At 53.4% G+C, this 26,440-nt stretch overlaps 8 protein-coding genes across 8 annotated transcripts; 4 read left to right on the forward strand and 4 right to left on the reverse strand.

The window, feature by feature from the left end:
* Positions 1–339: 339 nt before the first annotated feature.
* Positions 340–2,094, reverse strand: JDV02_009007 (Acylglycerol lipase; the record flags this gene model as incomplete). The annotated part of the gene is made up of 6 exons (XM_047990644.1): positions 1,685–2,094; positions 1,559–1,632; positions 1,295–1,492; positions 1,233–1,240; positions 472–1,171; positions 340–422 (listed from the first exon to the last, which is right to left on the reverse strand). The coding sequence occupies exons 1-6, from the start codon at positions 1,795–1,797 to the stop codon at positions 340–342; spliced, it is 1,176 nt and encodes a 391-aa protein (XP_047846653.1). The 5' UTR covers positions 1,798–2,094.
* A 789-nt stretch (positions 2,095–2,883) lies between these two features.
* JDV02_009008 (uncharacterized protein) lies at positions 2,884–3,395 on the reverse strand (the record flags this gene model as incomplete). The annotated part of the gene is made up of 2 exons (XM_047990645.1): positions 2,884–3,225; positions 3,327–3,395. The coding sequence occupies 2 exons, from the start codon at positions 3,393–3,395 to the stop codon at positions 2,884–2,886; spliced, it is 411 nt and encodes a 136-aa protein (XP_047846654.1).
* Positions 3,396–4,120: 725 nt separating this feature from the next.
* Positions 4,121–5,522, forward strand: JDV02_009009 (uncharacterized protein). The gene is made up of 5 exons (XM_047990646.1): positions 4,121–4,437; positions 4,502–4,627; positions 4,697–4,827; positions 4,877–4,970; positions 5,034–5,522. The coding sequence occupies exons 1-5, from the start codon at positions 4,197–4,199 to the stop codon at positions 5,330–5,332; spliced, it is 891 nt and encodes a 296-aa protein (XP_047846655.1). The 5' UTR covers positions 4,121–4,196; the 3' UTR covers positions 5,333–5,522.
* A 142-nt stretch (positions 5,523–5,664) lies between these two features.
* JDV02_009010 (uncharacterized protein) lies at positions 5,665–7,167 on the reverse strand (the record flags this gene model as incomplete). Its single annotated transcript, XM_047990647.1, has 2 exons — positions 5,665–6,388; positions 6,443–7,167. The coding sequence occupies 2 exons, from the start codon at positions 7,165–7,167 to the stop codon at positions 5,665–5,667; spliced, it is 1,449 nt and encodes a 482-aa protein (XP_047846656.1).
* A 1,644-nt stretch (positions 7,168–8,811) lies between these two features.
* Positions 8,812–9,747, forward strand: JDV02_009011 (uncharacterized protein; the record flags this gene model as incomplete). Its single annotated transcript, XM_047990648.1, has 1 exon — positions 8,812–9,747. One exon carries the CDS (start codon positions 8,812–8,814, stop codon positions 9,745–9,747), a length of 936 nt encoding a protein of 311 aa, XP_047846657.1.
* An 8,151-nt stretch (positions 9,748–17,898) lies between these two features.
* On the forward strand, positions 17,899–19,610 carry JDV02_009012 (uncharacterized protein). The gene is made up of 5 exons (XM_047990649.1): positions 17,899–17,954; positions 18,016–18,605; positions 18,699–18,961; positions 19,036–19,302; positions 19,363–19,610. The coding sequence occupies exons 2-5, from the start codon at positions 18,059–18,061 to the stop codon at positions 19,438–19,440; spliced, it is 1,155 nt and encodes a 384-aa protein (XP_047846658.1). The 5' UTR covers positions 17,899–17,954; positions 18,016–18,058; the 3' UTR covers positions 19,441–19,610.
* Positions 19,611–19,941: 331 nt separating this feature from the next.
* JDV02_009013 (uncharacterized protein) lies at positions 19,942–22,964 on the forward strand. Its single transcript, XM_047990650.1, has 2 exons — positions 19,942–20,450; positions 20,512–22,964. Exons 1-2 carry the CDS (start codon positions 20,200–20,202, stop codon positions 22,547–22,549), a joined length of 2,289 nt encoding a protein of 762 aa, XP_047846659.1. The 5' UTR covers positions 19,942–20,199; the 3' UTR covers positions 22,550–22,964.
* Positions 22,965–23,403: 439 nt separating this feature from the next.
* Positions 23,404–25,843, reverse strand: JDV02_009014 (uncharacterized protein; the record flags this gene model as incomplete). Its single annotated transcript, XM_047990651.1, has 7 exons — positions 23,404–23,833; positions 23,889–24,048; positions 24,120–24,168; positions 24,223–24,513; positions 24,582–25,106; positions 25,176–25,691; positions 25,749–25,843. The coding sequence occupies 7 exons, from the start codon at positions 25,841–25,843 to the stop codon at positions 23,619–23,621; spliced, it is 1,851 nt and encodes a 616-aa protein (XP_047846660.1). The 3' UTR covers positions 23,404–23,618.
* Positions 25,844–26,440: the final 597 nt, after the last annotated feature.

A 26,440-nucleotide genomic window follows, 5' to 3' on the forward strand; every position in this document is an offset into this window, starting at 1 on the left:
CGTGTGCCTGGCGCTGCGGGGGCTATCGAGCTGCCCCGCAACCACGGAGTCCTGAATCCCGATGATGGCGGCCAGGCGGACATCATTATTCCATGGAAATGACTGCCGGAAAACCTATATAGGACACGTGTGCAAAACTCCATAGCTCAGAAAGTAAATTAAAGTTAACTTTGTCTATTAGTGTGTAGCACGTGGATTGGATGCCTCTGCTTCGGTCTTTCCGCTACAGAATACTCAGTTCAATCAGTCCTCACAACAGAGTCTAGCAGTAGCTAATGCCATCATCGTCCGAAACTCCGAGGATAGGGCCGCGCCGTCGGTCTATGATATCCATCGATTCTATTCGTAGGCGGTCCCGTGAAGATCAAATGATCTCATCACGGCTAGCGACACGGGTGCAAATCCGTTGATTGGGTCGTGGCCTGCATCGGTCAGGAAACGTTGCACCGCATCGCGGGCTGAACGACTCACCGCCAAAAGGGAACAGTTCCTGCCGGATGATGATATCTGGATCGGCTTTCCACGTCGTGACAAACGCATCCTTGCCCTTGTGGATGGTTCGCTGCTCTTTCCACGCTGCAAACTCGGCGTCGTCCAGGCTTCCGACAGTCTCATTCGCGGCCGCGCGGAACAATTTGTTGTCCTCAGTCCAGGGAATGTCCCAATCGTCTTTGGCATGCACGAGACTGAGGCGCAGCCGGGACTTTGTGTGCCGCACAATGTTGGTCAGTCGGTTCGCGGAATGCCACTTGTCCACAATGAAGCGGTCGAGGAGGCGGATGAAGCGAGGCCACGCCGCAAAGGGCCCCAGCAAGGGAATGATGCCGCCGATACGGTAGCCGCTTAGCATTGAGGCCAGGTCGCCGAAGCCGGAAACGAGGACGATGCCCGCGAACTCGACCCCTTTGAGTGCGAATCGCTCGGCCACGCCGCTGACCACTGCAGTTCCGAGGCTGTGCCCAAGCAGGACGATGCGGCTCGTCGAGATGCCCGCCACATTGACGGCCCAGTCGACGACTGTGGACGCATCCGTGATGAGGCCATCCTCGCTAGGCACGCCGGTTGAGTGGCCGAAGCCACGGTAATCGATGGCGATCAGGTGGTAAGAAGATGTGTCGGTCAGCGAATGGTACGTGTCTGGCCTGACTGCCTGAGCAATGTGACCTGCATTCTGTCGTCTGTCAATACGTCTTCCTTCCATACGCGCATTGAGGGAGCGAGGGGAGACAAACCCCGTGGACTGCCGCATGTCAGTATGATCAGCCGGGATGCCTCATTCACGAGTCCCACTTACAGTACAGAACCAGGCGAGCCTCGGGGTCGCGCTTGAGAATCTTGAACGACTCGAAATCTTCAAACCTCGAATCAGCCTGTGCCGGCTGGCTGGCCAGAACGGCTTCATTCTTCAAGTACACGGGCAACGGTAAGACGTGCCAGGCATATAGGCTGACGCCATCGGGCGTGCTCAGTCGAAAGGGCGTGACCTGATTACCTATCGCTCACGGATCCTTTGGTGTCAGCTGCGGTTTATGCGGCACGAGCGTCAAGGAGGACTGACTGGCGAAGCCCCATGCCTCGGGCCGGTCGACGTTGGACCAAAGGAGAGTGTTGATCTTGTGGGCGTAGAGAGCGCTGCGAGGGTGTGAGGGCCGTCCCAACTCAAGGCAGGGAGGGAGCAACTCACTGTCTCTGGAAGAAGGGCGTCACCAGCAGGCCGAGAAACACGGTATAGAAGGCGAACGGCGCTGCAACGAGGGCGACGCCCATCCATAGCAGTGAGTGCGTGGGCACGGCCATGGTTGTAGCCGGCGGAGCCAGCCGGGGCTCCGTTACGGTTGCTCGGTGGAGAGATGAAGATGCAGCGCGGTTCGCGCAGCAGCAGTGCTGCAGCCTGCACTACCTTGTTCTTCGTACTACCTGTCGATGGTCTCCCTTGTTCGTCGACGGCAGGATGTGAGTCAATTCACTCGCTCGGACTGGTGTTGGCAGGAGACTGGCGCATGATGTCAAAGTGCGGGCTGTGGCGGCAATTGATGGATTTGAAGCATATCAGCTGCTCCTAACTAGGCCATGGCGCGAGTGACGAAGGTTATCTCAGGAGGTAGGAGTCGGGAGGAACTGGGGTGCCTGCCCTGAGGCCGACTCGTAGTGGAGATGAGATCTGGAGGGAGGAGTGTGGGCGGGGGCCAGTGCGGCCAGTGCGCTGCGGCAACGGTCCCTCCGCTCTGGCCCAGGGAGCCCCGGGCCAGGCCGCTGGGCCGCTATATTTAATCCTTGGAGCCCATATCACTTCCAGAGAGAGGTAGGCTCTGGCAAATCGAGCTACATAACGTACGTAGGTGAGTACTAAGTTAAGTACTGTAGGTATAATTCGTTCTGTGTACATGTAGTTATGTCAACCCTTGACGCTACTTGCTCTTGTATGCTTGTCCAAGAAGTCAAACGAGATGTGACTACTTCGTACCGATTCGTTGGCGCAACGCGCCCGCGAGTTCCCAACGGCTAACACGATCGTAGCCCACATCCTACATGTACAAGTGCGCACGCTTCACGTAAAGGAGCCCCCCTATATCCTACTCATACGAACAAGAGTTCCATTTGTCACGCCATTGCAGTGAACATATAAGGCGCAATCTCGAATGTGACATCAATCCTGGCGGTAATGGCAGTCGAGGTTAGCACTCGCAGGCATAGCACGGAATAGGCGTCACGGGACGCACGAACTGAAGCAGGGTTGAGGCCGGCAGCAAATTCAGCTACATCTAACGACATAGTCTCGTAGGCATCCAAGGTGTCTGTTAAAAGAGCGTCAAAAAGTAGTCGAAAACTATAGGCACCCTACCAGATTGTCTTGTAGTCGACGCCGGCGCCCGTTGCATCGGTCTAGGCGATCCAATTTGATGGAGCATAGACCCTACCATCCGTTCCCGCCGGAGCCTTTCGCTCCAGCTCACCTCTCTTGGTACCCCAGTTTGCTGGGGCATAAAGCCCAGTATCCGGGCCGACCTCTTTATCAGCCTTTCGCTCCAGCTCATCTCTTTTAGTACCCCAGTTTGCGGGAGCGTAGAGCCCAGTGTCCGTGCCGGCCTCTTTAGCAGCCTTTCGCTCTAGCTCACCTCTCTTGGTGCCCCAGTTTGCCGGGGCGTAAAGTCCAGTATCGGTGCCAGCCTCTTTGGGACCCCTCCGCCACAGTTTCTTATAGTCGATATCGGCGCCGCTCTCTCCCTAGGCAAGATGTCAGCATCCATCAGGTAGCCCACAGACAGATACGGAGATGCCGCAAGACAATGACTGGTAAAACAGGCTCTGGATCACGGCCAACTCACCGGCTCTGCCACGGGGGCAGCTACGGCAACGGTAGCAACGGCCGCCAAGGCCAAAACAGAAGCCTTCATTATGAGTAGTATGAAACGTTGGAACTGAGCGTTGAGTAAGGGGAGTTATGGATGTTAAGATTGATGTCCGAGGAACAGAGGTCTGGGGAGGGAAAAAGCATCACCTATATATACACATCAGGACTCTCGCTCGGTTTAACCATACGATTTGCGGGATTTGCCCACGCAGACAGTATCCTTCCGGTCATGCTTGTGGAGACTTGGCACCACAATCATTGATGGTTGGATCGAATGTATTCTGCTTCATTCAATCAGATATTCACACTGTTGAGGTAGTGTTGACGCCAATGTCTAACAGCACTGCGATCGACGCTAGGATCTCCGCAAAGAGACCCAACATCTGTTGGTGAGTTCCGCTCTTGCATATTTGGTCAGACAGCGTTGCATGTTCTCCTTTTGCAGGAATCGCCGTGCAGAGACGACGGGAACTTCTGAGCAACAGAGCCTCGCACGCCATGCCGCGATACCAGACATATCGTGTCCTCCACCTTCCTCTTATGCCTTTGCGCTGCCGGGAAGCCGACTTTGGAGTGAGGCTAATGCTCCCGGCGCAGCCGTAAGCCCAACCTGCATGTGGTGACGCTACGCATGTTGAGTTGCGGGGAGGAACTGGTGACGAGCCACGGACCGATGTAACCGAACGTGAAGTTAGTCCATGTCCTCGACCCTACCTTTGCCTCCTTTTCGCCCAGTTCATCTGGCTTTTCAAAACCTTCTTGTTTCCATACTAAATCATCCTGATACACCTTGCCCTGCAAACATTGAAGTTTCAGGCGTCGGTCCTTGCACCGCGAATGCACTATGGAACACGACCGAGAAAGTGAAGATGATGAACGGTGGGATGAAGATGCGAAACTGGTCTCATCACGGCAATGGGAGCGGCGGTCAAACACGAAAGTGTCGCCAACATCTATGTACTGGGCATCATTCTCATGGACCCTAAACGTCGTTATGGCGCTCATCAGTGTTTCTTTCTGGTGGCGTGCACGACATGAAACGTGCCCATACATGTGGGACAGCAGGAACAAACCTGGCGCATACTGTGGGTGAACTTCCGACGACGCGGCGTGGAGGCGCAATCAATGCTTATCCATGATGCGATGCAGCACCGGCCAACGATGCCGTTGAATATATACCCAAGATATTTCATAACCGCTTCGACGGCGATATCTCCCCATTTCAAGGCTGGCCGACGGACGAGTCGGACGCCCTGTGGGTTGACTTATATGACAGTCAGTGCACATCTCGTTGCGAAGACAACGTTGCTTGACGGCTGACAGACAACGATCTTGCGCGAATAGAGGGCTCCAGCGTGCGGATAGGTAAAGAGTCACATGACCAACTGCTAAACAAGACGACCCAGATCCCTTTGGCCGGACACGAAGAAGACTACTTCCTAGGAATAGATGTCTTCCATCAGCTCCATTGCTTGGTACGTGCTACGGATCCTCAAGTAGAACCCATACGCTTACATGCCGCAGAACGTGATCCGAAAGGCATTCTATCCGCGCCGCTATAACATCACCATGGTGAAGCCGGACGGCACCATAGACTTTCTCGAATGGATGCATGTGGGCAAGTAAACCAATCTCAAGAGGAACACTGTGCTTTTGCTTGTCTTCTAACGTCGCACAAAAGACCATTGCATCGAGTCCCTCCGGCAGTCTGTCATGTGCCACTCGGACATTAGCACCGTCCCGTTCCGTTGGTCGGAAACGTCCCAGGCTCTGAAGCCCCGACTGGACAGCGTGCACGTGTGTCGCAATTTCACAAAGATTCGGGAATGGGCGCTCGAGCGACACGTTGACGTCGGCAACATGCGGGCGCAGGTGGAGCACGGACAAGTTGTCGACTACAGCTCGACAGCGCCGGATCTATATAAGCTGGCGGAGCAGAAGATTCCGTATGATTGGAATAAGACGGTAGACGATATGTGAGAGGCGTGTGGACTACAGTAGACATTCGCTTTCAAACATCGGAACATCCCAATCTGTTTTCTTTCTCAGCCGTGAGTAATGAAGTACAGTATGCTCTTGTCAGTGCTCACATTGAAGTGTAGGAGATCCTGATGAAGGGAAGAGCGGGTTTCCTACCAACTGTAGTATTCTTTGCAGGATTCAATATAGCCTATCCGCGAATGCAACGCTGTGTCAATGTCTGCCCCCGTTACCGAAAATGACCACTTGAGGAGTAAACGACCTGCGACTGAATTGAAGTCATCTTGACCACTCACTAACTCGAACCAGCGAGTTGGGTGAAGTGGTCAAAGCTAGCCACCCCTTCTCCGGATCTTGACCGGGACCTTGCCAGCTACAGCCATAGTGCCCAGACCGAAACCACGCATATCCATCTGGAGAGAACGTACGTCCGTAAGGATCTCAATATCAAAATAAGTAACCATAACCGCTGCCGTGAATATAATATCACGCTTGGCAAAATGACGACCCGGACACATCCTAGGTCCTCCACCATAGGGGAACCATATCCCCTGAACGTCTTTAATAGCGTAAGAGGCTTTTCCCACAGGACATTGACCCGGCATTCCGTAGCCACCAGAAACGGATTTTGTTTGAGACAGATGAGTAGGCTTAAGTGGTCCACTAATGGGATTTCCGTCGTACTGCAGGAAGCGTTCGGCCCAAAAGGTATCGAGAGGATGCTCATTGTTCTCGCCAGTATTCCATACTTCGGAGTCCATATGAGCAACCGTCGAACTCATCACCAGCAACTTTCTGGACGGCACTGCCCAATCTTGGATACGCAAGTCATCGAACTGCGGGATGCGCGTGATCAGCATATGCACGCGCATGCGAAGGACCTCGGCGTAAATCGACTGGAGAACGGGATTCGCCAGCAACAAGTCGATATCAAACCCACTGCCAGTAGCAGTTGTGCATTTTCCCACCTCCTCCCTCACCCTTCTGAGAAGGGCGGCATCGTTGAAGATTTCAAGGACGGTCCAGAGGCCAGCAACTACAGAATTGCGTGTCGACCTATGTGATGATCAGTCTCCTGGGTACACACACAAGTTCCGTATGATTACTCACGACCAGATTACACCAAAGTCCTCTGATGCCAAGGCATCATGGTCCATGCCATCCATCTGGGAGAGGACATTGTCTCTGTCGCGAAAGATTCTGCTCCCCCAGAAAGGGTCATCCCCGTTCTCATCAAGAGCTGACTCGTCAAAGTTCTGACGTGCGTAATTTTGCCAATCCTTAACCGCAGCGAGTAGCCTGTCTCGCCTCGCATACAACCACGGTGCGAGAATACGAGGCATGCCTCTGAATAGCACGTCGATTCCACGATCGAGCTTCCATAGTTCCTCGAGAAAGTCCGGGTTGCGCTGCAATAGATACGGCCCACAGAGAGCGTTAGTGTTTGCAGCTGAGACATCAACTTCGAAAATCTGCGTTAAATCGGGTAGATGTGTCCAATCTGTATTAAATGGCAGATCGTGAAGACGTTTTGTGAGCTCTAGCTCGTACCGGAACCAGAAGGCTCTCATGCCAGCGCCAGAGAGGAATCGAGTTATAGGCCCAAATGAAAGGTAGTCGATCCGATTGCGGGGCTCGACATGAGTGCCAGGGCGAGGTTTGCAGCGATAACCCGAATTGTCTCGGTCATACAACTTGAGGGCTTTCTCAGGCATGCCAAAAACCCTTCCAAGGACGAACTTATGTAAGAAGATCTGACTGCATATCGACGAGTTCCTAAAGACGTCTCGAATATTCTCGGGCCCCTGGGCGAGGTATAGCTCCGTATTCAACATATTGACGCGGATGGGATGTGTCTGCCGAAATATACTAACGCTCTAGTCAGCTCATGCCACGTTAAAATTGAAAGTAGACAAAACCCATGGCACGTATACCTTGATCGTAGAATCCACCGAGATGGGTCGCGGCAGGTCATGTATGACAAGACCGTGGCCACGGGGCCGACCACGGGCACCATGTATGGCCACACGGGCGGCGACTTCCGTGAAGTGTTTTGTTTTGGCAGTGTCTTGTAGGTCCTCCATGTTACTAAACCATTCGCTAAAACAAGGCAGAGTAAAAGAAATAATAAATGTGCCCGTGTTATTCCAGATTCAACGAGCATCAATATCAGTCTGCCTGTGAGTGGCGAGGCAATCTCAGGGTCATCATCAGACACCATAACTGTTAAGTATCAAAGAAAAGCTCCAAAGACTTCACCTAAAGACGTTAGAAAGTTACGTGAATGAGAGCTTCTGGCTTCAACCCAGTCCCCCAACTCTTTATGTGCTTCCGATTTGCTCTCTCGGACGAAAACAGGGTTTTTAATCCGAATGTATGACAATCTAATAGTGGGCAGCCGATATCGAGCCGACCAGTCGTCGGTACTCCATCAGTGATGGAACAAACCACGTGTCATTCCTGTCCTGCACCCTGCTCATGCTTTGTGAGCCTATTAGGGAATATACCGCCCTTGCTGCGACTCATCGTCCGCCAATTCGTATCCGATCAACTTATGACAATCCATGCTGACAGGAATTTCTTATTAGAGACAATGCCGTAGTGGGTCGTCATGCCCGTCATCGTGATGCCCGGGCTCTGTGACAAAAAGAAACAGGGAAAGTAGCGACTCATATGCTGGAAGATTCCTGAGACGGCGTACAGTAGCGGCGACCTGACTTAGCCACCATCTTGGAAGTAACATTGAAAGCGGGGTATACGGGATGGCAAGTGAGGGAAGATGCACGGACTCAGACTCTGCAGTGGCTTCGTCGCACTCTTCATCACATTGGTCCCGCGAACAACAAACAGCGGTGTGGGTTTCGTAAAGAAATGCCTTGATGCAATCACAGTCATTTATACTTACGTAAGTTGTAAGCAATGATAAGAATTGAGTCGGACGGTGATATCATGAGACAGTAAACCACGTAACGGCCCTGATAGGCGCCTTTCCGTCTAGTTGTTTCACTGCTGTTTTACTTCTTCCTTTTAGTGTGTACGTTGCAAACAAGAGTGTGAAGAGGATGTGCCAAGTCTATATTGTAGTACGTGGATTATCCCGGATTACTGGAACTTCTACTGGGCACAATAGTCAAAAGGCACATTAAACCGGTTCTGATGGGGGACACTCGACGTCCGCTACCCGGTTGGATCGCATCTGCGACAAAGTAAAAAAAAAAACAAGGAATTCCTCAATGATCTGTAGCGTTCTGGTGTAACGTTGTCCAGCCCAGTCTCACTCTCTCCTGTCCCAGGGATGAGTGCCTCGCCGATCTTCAGAACGGCCAAACAGTACGTAGCAGTGCCTTAGGTACAAACTCTACAGACACGATATATAGCCGCCAACGTGCCAGCGGGGAAGAAAATTACCTGCACGCCTAAGGCCTTTGACCAATCCTCTTACCCTGTGTTTGAGTGGCTACAAAACAGGATCTGAAAGCATGGCAACCTCCAGCGTCAGCAGGGCTGATATTGGCGACGCTCTGAGCAAGGCTAGGACCTTGACAGCTCTACTTGAAGCGTACGATGGAACCTCGGCGAGCCACCTGTCGCTGTTAAAACATACCAACCACATTCGTGCTGCGTTGGAAGAGCCGTACGACATAGGTATCCGGTGGCTAGACAACTTCAGCGCCGCTGCAGCTCTATACGTTCTCATCCAAATCAAAGCCTTTGAGAATATTCCAGAGGAGGCAAGCGTAACCGCCACGGAACTTGTGGGCAAATGTAAAGTCGACGTCTCGGTCATCACTAGAGCTACGCGCGTCCTCGTGGTGAACGGCATCTTCGACGAGGTCGGCTCTGATGAATATAGCCATAATGAGCTCTCGCGGGCATTTGCACCCACCCGGTTGGGAGGCTTCGTCTGCTTGCTAGGAGACTTCATGGGGGTATGGAGTGCATTCCCCAACTACGTCAAGAGCCACAAGCCCGAGGATTTATACGACACCAAGAAGAGTCCGTTCGCTTATTCCAGGGGCTACGAGCGCAAGTCGTGCTACGAGGTACTCAACTTGGATCCTGAACGGCGCATGCAATTCAACGTCGCGATGCAATATTTAAACAAAGACTTTCCAGTCTTAGACATGTTTCCTTTTAGGGAGTTGGAGGACTTTGTTAGGAAAGAACCTGACCGGCCGTTCATTGTGGATGTTGGCGGGGGCCGAGGCCAAGCCCTGGTCGAGATAAGAAAACATTGCGGGGGTTCCTTTGGGGGAAAGCTCATCTTGCAGGATCTACCCATCGTAATCAACACTTTACGAGCAGAAGATGTTCCCGGGATCGAGCTGATGGCCTACGACATATTCACACCGCAACCAGTCAAGAGTAAGCTTCCGCTGCATGCAGTGCATACATACTTTGTCTGGAACTGCTGAAGCTAATCGGTGTCCATGGAAGATGCTCATGTATACTTATTACGTCGCCTTCTTCATGACTTCTACGATCCCTCTGCCATACGAATCTTGGAAAACAACGTATCCTCAATGGGGCCCGACTCTCGACTCATTGTTTGCGAAACGTTAGTACGCGATCGCGTTACGGTTGGCGGGTCAACGACATCGTACTGGCTGGACTTTGGCGTCCTAGGTTTCGGTGGAAAGGCGCGATCGCTAGGCGACTTCAAAGAAATATTTGCTCAAGTTGGCTTGGAACTAGTCACCATCCACACATCGAGTGGTAGCCAAGTCGTCATGTTGGAGACTCGGCTTAGGTCCATGTAACTCTACAAATCTCACATACAGCGCCGAAATAAACACCGATAAATGGGTCTTTCACGTCACATTGTTGAGCTACGACATGACATGCTGTAGGATGTTTCGGGCAGTTGCGCGACAAGACATCTTGTTTAATGAAGTCCCACGCGACAACAACGGCCGAATGCCAATATTTGCCTTCTTGTTGACCACCTTGATGCCATACAATGTGGCCTTCGTGGCGACGCCGTAGGTGGAAGAGCCAATGGTGCCGGCACAGTGCGTGTCGTGACCATCATCGTCAATGACAGAGCCGTTGACAAAGCCCTTGATTTGACTGGCGCGGCCATCGAGATCCTGGTCCGGTTCATTGGTGATTTTCCCTTTGGTACTGTATTTTGGCCTGCACTCGACACCGTTGTGCAGCCTATATTTGTGCTTTGCTTACAGGATGGGTCTCATCAACACCAGTGTAGGGGATGTACATGCAGACGCCGTTACCGGCGGACTCATGATAGACGTAGTTGGTGGAACCAGCTGTGCGGTGAAGCCACGGAAGAGATCTTGGTAGTGGTGGAGGATATCACCGGAACTGATGCATTCCAAGGCCTCTTGCACAGCGGAACAAGAGCTGCCTGGCTTAAATTTGACAATAAAACTGTCACTGTTGCCACGAGCGGTAATCTCTCTTTCTTTCTGGCGGAGGTAGAGGGGGGCAGGCTCGGCACGCTCAGCGACGGGATTGGCAAGGGCCAGAGGCAATAAAGCGAAAAGGGTATTATAAAGCATGGTGTGTGATGGGATTTGTACCTTTGGCTTGGGTCAATTGCGGATTGGCAAAGATAAATATCAGCTCCAAGTCAACCACGGGAACATTCTTGCTGGGTATCAGGCTTCTGTATAGTAAAACCGAGTGGACGCCTGTTGATTCTTGATGGCGGTCATGGTGACCCTGATGGGCAAGTCACGAGAGTCGATTAGGTGAAAGGGCGCAGCCAAGACGTTTGGCGGCGAGCATGTAATGTAATGGTCTGCTTCTACACATTCGAACATCGGGACTAGCACGTACGGTGGCCACAATGTACAGTGGTCGTACTGAAGATACAGTGCAGCATCGGCACATACTGTCCAGAATGCAATTGCTTCACAAGGCTTATGGGTTCCATTCGCATGACTACTTAATCACCTGCTACACTAGTTGCCTCGCCCTGATCGGCTTGATCAAAAGCATAAGGTATAGCCAATCTACGGACTTCTTTGTAGGAAGCAGGTGGCGTGTCCAGTCACAGTGTAAATGTATAGATATAATGAGAAATCTGTTGTTTGTTGATGGGACAATGTCCATATGTCTCGACCGAGTCCGTTCGCGACTCCTCCAGCCACACCGAGGGCAGTGGCCGGGATCTGAAGAGTGGTAGTGATCAACGCGAACCAGTCGTCAAGGCCCACTGGCAGAGTTTGAAAGTACACCCTGGATATAAACCGCTGGACTATTGCCGCAATTGATAGTGTAAGAAAGACAACTGCGACGATAGTGAATTGTCCGCCGCGGTCACGGCTCGTACGACCGCAAATTGTCGAAGTACTGTTTTGCACGGCTACTGGATATTAGAAAAGTCTCCTGCTTTACAGAGTTATACTTGCATCGTAATTCCATCAATTTGCAGCTTCCGGCCAAGCAGCTCGAGGGAGCTGCCCCGCCTTGCGAAGGGATCAATCCGCAGAAACATCCTAGGTCATTCCCTGCGCAAGCAGTGGATCCTGAACCCGAGAAAAACTCGTGTTGAAAGGGTTAACGGCTGTCTGAAGATGAGAGTTCGGAAGCCTCCTACGGCGCATGGGGGGACGGCCTCGAAAGCGGTGAGTCCAGGGTGCTCAGGCTGGCCGATAGCCAGCGCTAATCCACTGAGAAGCACGCCGCCCAGAAGGCATGGCCAGTGTCGGTTTGGGACTGGCATTATTTGCCGAGCTGAGTGATTCTGGCACTGATTCTGGTAGGAGGGAGCTTGGGGACTCGCTGATAGCAATAATGCGAGACACGTTCGCCGACCTTTGAAAAACGTCAAATTATATACTGCCGACGCGCCTGACCATGTACTGCATTTTTCTGAGGATGAATCTATTCCTGGAAACGCCGGAATAGTTCTCGTGTCCTTAAGCAACGCAAGCCATGCCAACCTAACACTGCCAAGATCAGGCCAGTAAATAACACACTCGTACGATTTCTAGCGGTGATGGAAATGACGAGTCGGTGTACTAAGTGTTATCGCTCTGCAACCAGCATGTAGCATCCTCGTGACTTTCTGTGTCTCGCTTCGGGTCGTAAATCTCTCAGCGCTGCTTACTGGATATTGCTGACCTGGAATACTCGCTTCCAATAAGCGCACGGTGTCTATCATGATGGAAGGTGGCACTATATCTGGACATTCTGCAATTGTGTGAGTAGCCGGCCGGAACATCGCTACCTTCTATGTCAGGCTATTTCTTGCGACGGACGTAACGGACGTTAACCCACCTATATTTTGGTCTAAAATATTCACTATCGGGCATCTATATCGCGGGCCCGGCGTAGGCTCGAGGGCTACGCCTAAGTAAAGTCCCATTCCTCTTGAGATACCCGTAATTACTTTATTTCCTAGACGGAATTAAGGTTAGGGAGGTATCCCTATAGTCTCTCTATATATAAATAGTCTTAGAGGAGATCCTATAAGATGGGCTCTTTAGCGCAATATACGTCTGTTAGTGCAAACAGTACGTTCTATATAACACTAATCTGGTCATGGCGCCGCTTTACTCAGCCGCCAAGCGGTATCGAGGGGATTATGACATTGTATGGCCGGCAGAAGGAAGACTGACATGCTCTAGATGTCCTGGCTGATGGTTCGCCGCCAAACACGGAGAGCTACGGTTCCCTCATCAATGGGGGCAACTGTGCCTACCCAGCAGAAGGGAACGTTTGTTCAGCTTCAAAATTCGCCCTGCTGCTCGGGCTCCAACTGAACCCCTCACCTAAGGTAGATCGTACGCAAGGATCAAGACCCGTTCCATACTCGCTCAGTTCTTGTAACCGTGATGCAGGCCACAACAAAGACGCCACGGCCGCAAAGCTTATTTGTAGGGACCTCACAAGAGGTTCGCGCTGCCGCGCAAGATTGGGGTCGTATGATTAAGAGTTCACAAGCGGCTCACTGGCACTGCAGCTCATCTCACGCAACGACGTCCATAACGACCCGGCAATCGACGTGGAGTGGCAATGATTGTCCACGGAGCAGTCATTGGGACATCTCACTCTTGTTGCTACATGATACCGTCGTGAAAGAGCAGCCAGCACCTTGTCACTATCTTTAGAAAGCCGCCCACATATGACCGTATCCTGGTTTAGGACCCTATGGAAACGTCGCCGCAATATCGACCAAATGACAAACAGTGCCTCGCAGCGCCAGTACCTTCACTTCGAACCGAGCAATCGTCTCAATTAAATCTATCGAGAGGTTCCCTTCATACAGTCCATAGTCATGAAGACGTTCCACGCACGCTTGCACGCCCAAGGGCATGACTGGATGACTTGGAGCAAGCCTTTCGGCCAAACTCGCGGAGCTTGCCTTACTGATCAAATGAGCCCGGAAAGGCCTACGCCCAATCTAACACGGTTATACTATGCGCTACGTGTCATCAAGCACCATCACTGTTGAGGTTCAGGGTGTTGTGTCACCATAACTACGTATGAGTGCCCATGCCTGCTGGGCTGCCGGCGACTGGACTCTGTGCTTCGTCGCACTGCATCATTTTCTTCCTGGCGCCTGTAACACTTGAGCTAACACAGTCTGATTTGCCCCTGACCTGTGCCTCTTGACGTATTTGCTGGGATTTTGCCTGTCAGTCATGGCGTCTTTGTGGTGTACATGCCGAATATAGAGGTGTTTTCTCTTTTTTAACCCATATCTGTATCGGAGGTCTGACGGCAGTCGGTTGCCAGTCTCCGGTCATTCACGCAGTGAGGGAGATAGCGTGCGAGCGGCGAGGGGCCTTTGTCGACTGACGGCCGCGAGAATCCAGACCTGACAGAGCACATGGCATATTGTAAGAATTTCCTGGGTGTAGAGGCGTAAGATTGCTTCAAATCACTATGTCTATGACGAGGGTAGTGAGATTTGAACTGGCCCAGGTTAGTAAATCAGCGAAGGAACTGATCAAGGACCTTCCATCTTTATGCTCGAATAAGCCGATCTTTGGCTTGCCATGCTCCAGCTCGAAGCCAAGGCTGTACTTTCTGCCTTCCACGACGGAAGCAACCTTTTGCCCTTTGGCATATTCCCTAGCTTCGCTATCAATCGGACATTCGACGTATACTACTCCATCGTCTTAGTAGAAGCGTCCCAACTTAAATCTCTCACAACTCATCACCAACCTCTCCTTATTTTTTCCCGGTAAAGGGTCGGAACTGCCCAAAAAATTCTTCACTGGAATGTCTTGAGCTCCAGTGTCTGCTGGGTTGATGCAGAACTGGATACCAGTCTGTGCATTATCGTAGCAGAGCTCTTGTGGCGTTGCATTGAAGACATCGCCGACAGCCACGGCCATGGTGGCGTTTAACTCCTCCCTCTCGCAATAGAAACTACAAAGATTCAATTTCTCTGTTGCCCAACTATCGACAGACCGTCGGCTAGGTTGACGTTAGTCTTCGAGAAAGTGAGCCATGCCGTAATTCAACGCGCACGGGGCGTGCTTTATCGACTCACATGGTTTAGGAGGTCGTAGGATGTTCGAGAATCCGTGAGACTGCACTGAAAGAGTAATCTGATGCAGTGCTTTTGTACAAAGCACCCGTACCGCCCGGTAATGCGGGAAGTCAAGAGTTGTCTGACATTGTGCCCAATCGCTGAGATGCGCACGTTTTACAATCCGGCTACTTTGATACCCCAAGCCGCAACATCATCGTGGGCTTATTAGCCAATGTGGATATAGCCCACAAATGGGCCGACATGGCCCATTTCAGTGAACCCCTAGACAGCAATGATGTAATGCCCCAGTCCTTGCTCTAACAATAGACTTTCAGAAATCCGAAGAAGATATGATCCACTGCTACGCCTGAGATCGGATGAGATAGCATGACAGAGTGGGCTTTCCGACCGGGGTCTCCCAGAAAACAGCTCGTGTCCATTTTTTTGCGACATTCTCAGCCACAGATATGGCAGTAAAATGACGCGTTGGGCTGCACCTCAGTGAGTGTAAGTGTAATGACCAGCATGGTGCCAGCCAAACGAAGGCTTGCGAAACACCATCGTACGATAGACAATATAATGTCTGGTGCCATCACGACTTCTATAGGCCTCGGAACTGTTGACCGAAGTTGAGCTGCGCCTCGTTACCATTATAGCAGAATGATAGCAGAATGACGAGGGACCCAAGGCCACACCTAGCAAGGTGAGAATGCTGTTACTAAAACGTCGACTCTGGGCAGCTTTCGAGATCTTCGACACAAGATAAACTGGTATGCCAGGCGCTACCCAAGGTCGTAGAAATTTACTCTAAGACATCGAAGCCAAAAAGCTAAGACGCTAAGATATAGTAGCGCAGCTCGGCTATCACAGAGAGCTCTAGCCAGTAAATCCATTAGAGATCTCTTTCAAAGGAATATATGAACCTTCGACTATAGTCGTACATCGCTTGCCCGCCTAACGTTTATTATGTGTGTGGCGCGTCATTTACAGGCCCCCCGTCTCTGTATCTGCTTTGCCTACCGTCTGGTGTTCGACAAGTCAGCTTGCGTGGTGGTCGCCCTGGGTCTGTAGCAGACAAGTCCTAACTTATGCTTGAAAGATCCGCGGCCTCCTTAGTCGCAGGCTCACTAGGTACGCAGCCTCTGGCTCCTTTCAGTGGTCGCATAGGACAGGGATAGCGGGCCAAAGACAAGACGGAACTAAAAGGCTTGGCAGCTAGGTGAGCTCATATTGAGGAACGAAGTTCCGAAAGGATTTCTATGGTTCCGAAAGGTCTTTTATGGTTCCGAAGGGATTTCTATGGTTCCGAAAGGTCTTCTATGGTTCCGAAAGGTCTTCTATGGTTCCGAAAGGATTTCTATAATTCCGAAAGGTCTTCTATGGTTCCGAAAGGATTTCTATAGCCCGCTTTTATTATACTTTAGGTAGTTAAGAGAGTAGCTTTTAAAGCTTTATTACTATTAGCCTAACTCTTATCTTTATCTCATAATCTACCGGCGTTTTTCCTATTATTAGTACTATATTATTTCCCCGTTCCCCTTCCATAAAGGCCGGAGGACGGTGCTACTACTAATGCCTCTAAGCTAGCTTAATAGTTAGAGACCCATATTAATAGCAAGACCGCTAAGGACCCCGTTCCTTAAGGTTCGGTATGCAAGGCAGACGGGCTGCCGTGCATTACCCTATGCTAAAGGATATGTGGGACCAACTATGTCTGGGTGGCTGGACTGTACGATGTCATAGTGTCATGGCGGGCCAGGCGGCAGGATGCTTCGCCTCGTTTGGCCAAGGATTGCAGGGGCAGTGGGCTGATATGCCCAGACTTCGACAGGCACTGATTGATAGGACAATAAGTTTAGCCATCGTACGATGCTACGCGAGCAAGCAAACAACTTCTTGAGACACAGTGGTATAAAACAGCCTTGACCTGGAGTTGTCACCTGTGATGGCTTTGGTGCTTCTTTTGCATCGAGACTCAGCAGCGAATACTCAAGCAACGATACAAGCTTTCTCCTCCTACTACTCACGATCATGCGCGTCGCTATGCTAGCTTCTATTATCGCCTCACTGGCCCTCGCAGGACCAGGTTTGGGTGAGTTCACTTGGACAAGCATTGTCGTTCAGTTCTGATTTCTCTCTCTTTCTAGCCTGCCGCAGTTCGTATGACTGCCCAAAAGGAAAATCCTGTGACCAGCAGAGAGGGTCCCCAACATTTGGACAGTGTATATAGTATCTGTCGAATGACACATGTCGAGTCTCGGTGTGGGTTTTTCCCCGGATCACAGATCGGGTTTTCCCCACACTATAACGCAAATGCGGAGAATCATCCTTTAAACGTTTCATAAGCCCAAGAAGCGTATTGAAATAGAGATATGTCAAGCCTAATTGGGCGAATCAGGTTGAAATATGCGTATTGCGTCCGGCCTCCCAGCTTTATGGGGCAGGTGATCGAAGTCCTACGTGGGCATGTTTCGACAGTCTATTGTGGATATAATTTCTCACGCAGGACTTTCTTCGACGAGAACAGTAGTGTAAGATATATGCAGAGCGTGACCAGCCGAGGGAGCGCAACGGCTTGCTCGCGGGAAGCCATGTTCCCTCGAGGTACTTACCAGCTTCTCTGATACTACTGCGCAGCCCAGCGGAGACGTGCTAATGAATATATCCGTGTCGTAACGAGATTCACTGTAGGACCTTGGTCGTACCCGTAGATGGTATGCAAAAGAGCTTGCTGATGGCGCGCGCGGTAAGTATCGAATCGTTTTGCTTCTCGCATCTAGGCCTCGCACTCTGGAACTTGAGCCAGCGCCAATCGAACGGAGACCTTTAGGTAAGATTAGGATACGAATCAGGCAATTTCCTGGCAAACACGCCCGTCTAATGTGCAGCCGTCCGGTGAGTGACCTTTCTGACATGTGCGTCCGGCCACTGCTATTTATGGCAAGAGCCGTGCTCCGCGGTGGAGGCGGCAGCACGCAAGCATGGCGCATTCAGAACGAGCCCTCTGTGTTTCGAGCTGACATCAAAGTACTTATGGTGCGAGACCACGCGGCGTCATCTATAAAACACGAGACAGCAGGCTCGGATTCTCTTCTGCAGGCGCACAGCGGCCTGCCGCCTTTGGTCCAGCGGCTGTTATTGCAGGATACATCGCTGCCTGGAATGAGGGTACACCGTGCCTGTTCGCACAAGTTGCAGCGCAGACGAACGGCCCCGCTGATCGAACAAGATCGACAGGAGCTTTGACATGACGGCTAGATTCTGGTCAGAGCATGGGTTCGTCACGAGCATCATATTTACCAAGTACGCCGTTTCGCTTCGGGTGCTTGATTTGTCTAGATAATCAAACTGGCACGAACTCCGCATCATCGAGCAGTGCCCTTGCGGACTTGAAGGCATGTCCGCTCCGCAGCGTCCTCCCGCAACAGCCATGTGGGGCGCAAGTAGATGCCGTTGGTCCTGTCGACTGTATATATAACTCTGGAGTCCGAAACGCTACCGTCCTCCTTGGGGAGCTGCTGCATCGGAACATGCAGTGTCACTTCCTCAACATGCCAACCAACTCAGGCAAAACCGTTCTCATCACTGGCTGCAGCGCCGGAGGCATCGGGTCCGCACTGGCGCAAGCCTTCCACGACCAAGGCTGTCGCGTATTCGCGACCGCGCGGGCTTTGCCCAAGATTGCCCACCTTAGAGACATGGGCATTGATGTGCTGCAACTAGATGTAGAAGATGCCGCGTCAATTGCCAGCGCGGTTGACCGAGTCGGCGTCGCCACGGAAGGGACGCTGGATCTACTGGTCAACAACGCGGGCCTCGGTGTGTATCTGGCTCTCACATCAGTCGCAACAACTTGTCTTGAAGTTAATATGACCCTGTCAACTGAGTGGCGGCTGATAATTAGCTTGACAGGCCAATCCGGTCCAATCATAGACTCGAACCTGGCCGACTCGCGAAAGATGTTCGAGGTAAACTTTTTCGGGCGCGTTGCCACCACGCAGGCATTCGCACCACTCCTTATCAAGGCCAAAGGTACCATTGTCAACATTGGGAGCATCGCCGGCGTCTGTCCACAGCCGTGGAAGGGAATGTACAATGCCAGCTCCGCCGCCGTGCACCAGTGGAGCGACACCTTGCGGATCGAGCTAGAGCCGTTTGGCGTGCGAGTTGTACTTGTTCGTCGACCCCAATCCTCCTGCACTTCAGCTCGAGTACGTGACGGTCTAACGGACTGTTGTCGACACCCAAGGTTGTTACCGGCGCGGTGCGTACAAATTTCCTCACGAATCAGGCCGGTGCCAAAGTGGCGTCCGACTCCATCTATGCTCCGGCCAAGGAGTCTATAGAGAGCGCAATGAACGGAAAATCGGTAGACAAGAACTTTGTTGATGCGCATGGCTACGCGCGAGAGGTGGTCGCAAACGTGCTGCGCAAGCATCCCGTGAAACGGCACTGGGCTGGGGGCGTCGCGAGGCTCATTTGGGCGGTTTCTGTTGCTCTGTGGGCGACAGCATGGGTGAGCTGGTGGCCACGATTGATGCTTGAGGGCTGACACTATGTTAACATGTGAGTACAGGACTTCCTGCTGGCGGAGCAGTTTGCGATAAATGAGCTGAGGAAGAGGTTGGCGTTGAAGAATGTAGCTGAACAGTAGTGCTCAGTGCTGGGAACGTGACAAGTTCAAGGACAAGGTTATAGCTAGTAACTTAGTACTTCGGGTGGCTGGAGGCCAGCCCCACCCCCACCCCTGACGAGGCACTGGCGGCTGACTAACACAAGAGCCGCCTGCCAACCTCCGTCGAGGTTGGGGTAGACTCAATGAGCGTCTGATCTTCTTATTCTCTTAAATCACCTATTACATCCTGCAACCGGACGCTGGGGATATTTCTACCGGAATCACCAAGCGGCCGTGCCGTGGACAAAGCTTAATCAGCTAGCTAGCGACGCTGCTCAGGCACACTTCATGCAGCATTGCCTGTCATCTTGCCTCGCGTAGTACGAAGTACCTACGGGCTGAGCTCCACGAGTCCAGGTACCTGGTACAGTGTACTCGCAGACTCCGCCTTCGGCCCTGGGCCAATCACGCGGCGCGTCCTCGCCGACCTCGACCTTGCTCGGCTTGACCTCTGCTCCTCCAGTCATTCATCAGCTTCCACTTCCTTCCTGCCATCCAATTCACCGACCGACGACAGCCTCGCCTGCGCCATTCGTTCTTCCTTGTCCTCGTTGAAGCTTCTCGCCACGCGTGCGGCGCGTCGTTCGCTGCCGTCGCATCCAGCTGCCGCTGCGCTCTGCATCCGCATGGCGCCCTTATGATGATTTGCCCACCTCCAACGCCAGCTTGAGTCGACCCCGTCTCGCGTGCTATATCACAGCAGCGTGGCCTGGTCTGTCGCGACCCTCGTGCGCCGCCATGGAGAGGAAGAGGAAGCTGCCGCCGCGGGCCGCCGCCCGGCTCGAGCAGGCGGCCAAGAGGCGGCAGACGACCCCTCGCGAACCGTCCTCGACGCCTGCGCCCCCGGAGCCCGTTCGAGAGCCGACGCCGCCGCCTCCTCCTCCCCCGCCTCTACCCACGTTCATTCAAGTTGGCCAGCCGCTGCCCACTGTCGATGACCCGCAGCCGCTGGACCTGTCGGCCAAAGATTTTCAGTCTCTTTCAGAGAGGTAAGCACAGCCGCTCGACCCCTCGCACCCACGGCCCAGTCCAGCATCTGACATGGCCTAGCGGCGTCCTCACCGAGTCCTTATCTCGCTCGCGACACAAATGGATCAACGAAGGCCTATTCGAAAAATACTGGACCAAACCCTACAAGCGGAAAGGCGTGGTGCACCAGGATCCCAACAACCCACCCAAAGACAGCATGACCAAGGTCGGTATCGTTACGATTACCATTGAGCCTCATATTGTCGAAGCCACCATGTTCGCCGTCAAGGCGCCGAAGCTACCACCGCAGGACCAGTCCCCGTCCTCGGCGCAGAAGCAATCCCCGTCGCCGGCAACGGCGTCGAAACCACAGAAACAAAAGCAGCCAAAGCAGCCACAACTAGCACGGCCGGTCCTGCAGTATGGTCCTCCCAATGGGTCGATGCCCCCTCCGCCGACGCCGCAAACTCCGGCGGCAGTCTCGCCAGCGGTGGCCTCGCCAGTGTCCGTCCCTTTGTCCGCGCCCGCGCCCGCGCCTCCCAAGCCTATTGCTTCCCCTAGCCCGGCACCGCAACGCGCTCTGCAATCGCCGTCACCGACTCCGCAGGGTCGATCCCCTGCTCAAGCTGCCGCTCCGAGGCCCATTTCGGTCCAGCCTGGCGCTCAACGACCTGTTCTCTCGCCGAGTCCAGGCGCTCCGCCTCGGCCGTCGCCCGCACCCGCGCCATTGCCGCCGACAGCGATTTCGCACAATCCCGGCACACGACCACCATCGAACCCGGCGCCAAGACAGGCAGTGGCCCCTCCGCCCGCCGCTCATCAGCCGTTGCAACCTGGCAATCGTCCTCCTGGGACACTTGCGCCTGCCGCCCCGCCCGCGGGCGTCGTTGGCGCGAAACCGGCCCCGGTCAAACCGGCCGCCAATGATCCGGTCATTGCCCTCCTCGCCCAAAAAGCGTCAGTGGACCCGGAACTTCGCGACCTTATGAAGCGGGTTGCCGCTGGACAGGCCAAGGAGGGAGAATTGGCCAAGTTTCAAAAGATCATTGATCAGCTGAATGCAGAATACAAGTCCAAGGGCGGGCAGCAAGGGCCGTCCGCGGACAGGCTGCTCGTCGATGGACGTACTGTCAAGTATTTTGCGGATGAGGTCCGTACCATCCTGGACATTGTGCTCGCCTCGAATCCAAATCAGAAATCCAGCGAATTGCGACCACCGCCACGGAGCGACGCTCTAGTCGTCCTACTCGTCAAGACAGCCCTGGAAGACCAAAGGACCAAGGACATGATTCGCCGCATTGCCGAAGGCCGCCCTGGTTTCACCGATGCGCAAGATCTCAAAGAGATCCTAGATCGACTACATCGCGACGCAAAGACGGTTCCCAAAGCACCTCCGCCGACCCCTCCCCCGTCCAAACAGCCGACACCAAACGGGGTGCACAACGGCCATGGCAAGCCCGCGACGCCTTCTGCCGTACAGCAGGCCAACCCACAGGCTTTGCGCTCGAAAGGACCGCCGCCTGCTGCGAGGCCGGACATATCAGCCGTTGTTTTCGATTTTGGTACCGGAGACCGGTATCTTTTCCCCAAGTTTAGCATATTGGAGTTCCTGCCCTCTTCATCCGGGCAGCAAGTCGTGGCTTCGTTCCTGATTGTCCGCAAGGGCAGTATTTCGGATTATGGCGGAGACCCGACTCTAGACTTCTATCAACCCGTCACCATGCGTATTCAAACAAGCTCCGGCCGTCACTTGGAGAATCTGGCGCGGGTGGTGGCGCCCCAGGATGAGGTACGGCGCTACATGGATGATGTCATGGACAACATGACGCGCGCAGAGTATGTACTGTTGGCCATGCGTCTGCCGCGAGCCGAGCCGGACGATGATGAGGACGGACTCGCAGTTGTTGAGGAGCCCAGAACTGGCGTGTCGACGCCAAAATCAGAGACAGAGTCGGAGCCAGCGCGGCCAGCAAGATTGGGAGTGCTTTGGACCACAAACACGAACAAGCCGCCGGACTCGAGCGGCACCATCAAATTCAGAGATCCCGAGCAAGAGGCCCAGTCAAAGTATGAGCGGTTGATTCGGTCTGTCGCCGCCAAGGAGACGGAGCCCATGTGAAAATTAACGTGCGAGCGGGTATGGCGCATCGTGGTGCAGCGGATACATAACCCTGAGCTTAGGAGTGTGCTTTTTATTGTGTTTCAATTGGGGCCTTAGGGGCTGACGAAGGTGTTGGATTTTGGGGTACTGGGCGCCTGGGAGTCCCGTGATGTCTGGGACGGAGACGGACAATCGATTGTACAGTGACATATCAATCGTGCAACTGGCATAATGAAGAAAGGGGTACGGCTGCCATTACAAAAGCGCCATGGTTTGCCTTGATCGCAGCTGATGGTCGAATTTGCGTCGCCCGGCTCAAACTTATTGAAGCAGTAGCGTAGCCGAGCGGACGCCACCGGGAGTTTAAGAAACGCCAAAATCTTGTCCGCGTTATAGGCCTCGTCTTACCAGAATCAAAGACATACGATGCGCGTCCCATCATTGCCGCGTTGCTCTTGTAACCGTGTTTACCTTGCCGGACAAGGAGCCTCTTGTTACTCTGGAGGCGGCGTCTTCGTCTTCTTCTGGGAGCGACGCGGCCGAAAGGGATGGGGGGGGGGCTGTTACCACGGCGGTTGTTCGTCAGCGCAGGAGTTGTCCGTCGGATTCGCTGAATGTGGTGTGCCTTAATAGCTGAGTGAGCAGGAGGGAGGGCACTGGACGTCGTGATAAGACATGGCGGACGAACATGATGTGCACGGACGCCCGGTTCTGTTTACACGGGAAGCCCGCCCCATTTGAGGTGCAATGGTCGAAGTTGAATGTTGGGGAAATTCGCGGGAAGTCGATGAATGCTTTCGGATGGTGACATGGATGTGTTTGCACGGCATTGGCAGCCTGGACACTCGGACTGGCGTTTTGACGGAGAAAAAGTTCCAAATTGGGTTGTTGCTTGCTCGCTCTTTGCAGCAACAAGGGAAAATCGTAAACTCATGCACCCTATGAGCCGGCCCGCTCTGTCCGGCGCACAGCAACCCTCGGGATATTGGGCATTCTTTGCCACCAAGTACATCCATTTCCATGCCTTCCATCTTCCCGACATTAAGTCCGGCCCAGTCTCATCGCCCCAGTACTGCGCCCCCCCTGTTCAAGATAGCCACTCGCTTTCGTTGACCGTCACCGTCGCCGGTTTGTACCTTTCCTTGCCTCGTCCGAGGTTGAATGTGAGCTCAGCCGAGTTCAAAGTCATGTACACCTCAAAGGCGACGTCGTAGTGGTGCCGGCCGTCCTCTTCGACCTCGTACGGGAGCGAGTCAATGGTTCGGAGGTCGATGGTGAGAGTGGCAAGGGGCGTTTCGAGAGCTGGACGCGGGTCAGCACGTGTTGTCTGAGCAACGAAGTCATGAATGAGACGTACACGGGACGGGGCGGGCCGCGGTGTGCGGACGCGACGGAGGCTTGTCTGCCTTGTGCGAGTACACGTCGCAGTAGATCACCGATCGCTCTTCCCACGGCTCGAGGTACACTTCGTATCTTAGGCGGAAGGTTTTTGGCTCGCCGTCTAATATTTCATCACCCTATCATCTTTGGTTAGTGTCGCCGTGCCCATGACGTGGTAAGGTGGTATCGGGACGACCCAGGCGATTACTTTTTTGACAAACCATTTCATGACCTCAACCTCGCGGGATCCACTGGTTCTGCATGCTGTCAGAAAACGACGGAAAGACTGGTGTGCTTTGTATAATCCGTACTTTCGGTTTCTCCCATTCTTACGGGCGCTGCCGTTGTCCACCTCCTCGTAGATGCGCGTCCCGTAGTGACGAGGTGCCTCCCTGGCCGTGACACGCGCGGGCTTGCGAGCGTAAATCTTTCCGAGCCTTTTAGGCTTTTTGTTTTGCTTCTTTTGCTGCTCCTCTCCGGAATGCACCGCGCCCTCCGAGCTTACGCTTTCTGAGACGTCTTCTTCTGAAGTATAGCCTTCCGAAGTTGCGCCCGCTTTGGTCAGCCCGGCCATCAACGCGCCTCGCACGATGGCAGTGGGGCTGCAGACATGAACACTGTTAATCAAAGCAGTGTGCGGGCAACGGTCAGAGTGTATCGGAGGACAAACCTGTTGTCGACTCTGCGGACCTTGATGTCGTCGCCGACCTCTTGTTGGACCCGACGTTCCAGGTAGGTGTTCCGCCCGAAGCCTCCCGCCAGCAGAATCCTCTTGACGCTCCCCGTGGCTGCCACCGTGTCCTTGATCTGGTCGCGGACGAGGCTGCATATCTTGGAGATGACAAGGTCAAAGACCTTTTCGCGAATGTCCTTGACGGGAATCGCGAGCTCAGATCCGTCGTCGCTTGGCCGACGGACGGGCAAGGGCGTCGTGAGGTAAAAGGCACCAGTCTCGTTTCCTGTAAACTGCGGCTTGATCGTCGTCTCAAACTCGTTAACGGCCGCTCGCAGGAGTCGCATGTTCTGCCTGGCCGTCCAGTCTACATGTGCCAGCTCCGGTCTCTTCGTTAAATAGTCTTCAAAGATTCTATTGAGGAAGCTGCTTCCGCATAGCTCGCCGGAGATGGTCGAAACGCGTCTCAGACCGATGAAGTCTTCCATTGAAGTGATTTTGTAGGAAGACAAGTCAACAGTGCTATAAACAAGCGAAGCGGTTAGTTCGCTTTAGAGCCTGTACTGTCGAACACATGCAGGGGGCACTGACCCTCCGCCCGCGTCGCATATCACAAATGTGTCGTCTTTCTCGAGGCCAATTTCTTGCATCGAGGTCAATGCGTAGATGCCAGCCGCCTCAGGCTCAGCAACCATCTGGAGGTTTTCCTTAAGGCGCCGGTCTCCCAAAAACGCCTCTGCGGCACACTTGCGCATCGTCTCTTGCGCACCGTGGCTCCACATGGCAGGGACAGTAATGATGTACTCGCGAGGATAGTTCACCATGTCGTCCGTCATAGAGGCGAAGAGCCTATCGACAGCCCCCTTCAGTCTGAGCAGGTAGTCAATGACGAGCTTCTCGCATTTGTCCTGGGAAACGGGAGGCAAGGCGACTTTGCTCGGGTACTTCCTCAGCAGCTCGGAATGAGCCGCGCGGGACTCTTCGAGCTCGGGACAGAGGCCCAGCTTGAACCACTCGTGGACCTGCTTGACCGGGCTGCTTTTGCTGACGGCATCGAAACCCCAGTATGCAATACCGCTCGTGCCGCCATTTTCGTATCTCAGAACGCTGAACAGTGTCACTCAAGACCTGGTGTCGACCACAATGGCGGGTTCGGAAACTTACGTCGGCACCTTTTCAGCGGTAAGGCCTGGACCCCATTCTGTGACGAGGTTTTCGCCTTGACCCTTTTCGCAAAGATTTATCAGCCAGACGCGCATATGAGGCCGTTTTCCTCCTACCCGGAGCGTACCTCATCCGCGTTGGCAAATGTGTAGGCCACGCCCGAATACGTGGTACCTGTGGGGTTGTATGTAAGAGCATGGCACTAAAATTGTCTCTGCGTCTTGTCCATGTCTTGCTCACCAAAATCTACCGCCACGAGTATCCTCGAATGACTCCGGGCGGACGTGACAACAGCCCCAGGAGCGACAGTATCTTTCGCCATGAGGCTAAGGACGACTAGGATGAGAAGACACGCTTGGGAAAGACTAAAGCCTTATCTGAAGCACGACGACGAATCGATCATTGAGAGAGGCTCACGTCTTGGACTTCCATCCGCTGACGCTTTTACCTTGAGCCATTGGATGTGCGTGAGGCTCTGCTGGTGCTGCGGCTGAGGATCACACAAGGAAGGCGACCTATCAGGCAGAAGTCAGCGACTGCGTGTCACAGTGAGGGGGCCATGCATGCTATGCATCGAGAGCACAGCAAAAGAACCGGTGAGGAGAGCCAGCGAGTCAAGGGTTGATGCACGTCTCCCACCCTCCTCGAACTCTTCGGGTCATCCGGCAGGTCGACAGAGCCAGCTGCGAATT

Source organism: Purpureocillium takamizusanense, chromosome 9 (assembly GCF_022605165.1).
Source record: "Purpureocillium takamizusanense chromosome 9, complete sequence".
Lineage (NCBI taxonomy): Eukaryota > Fungi > Ascomycota > Sordariomycetes > Hypocreales > Ophiocordycipitaceae > Purpureocillium > Purpureocillium takamizusanense.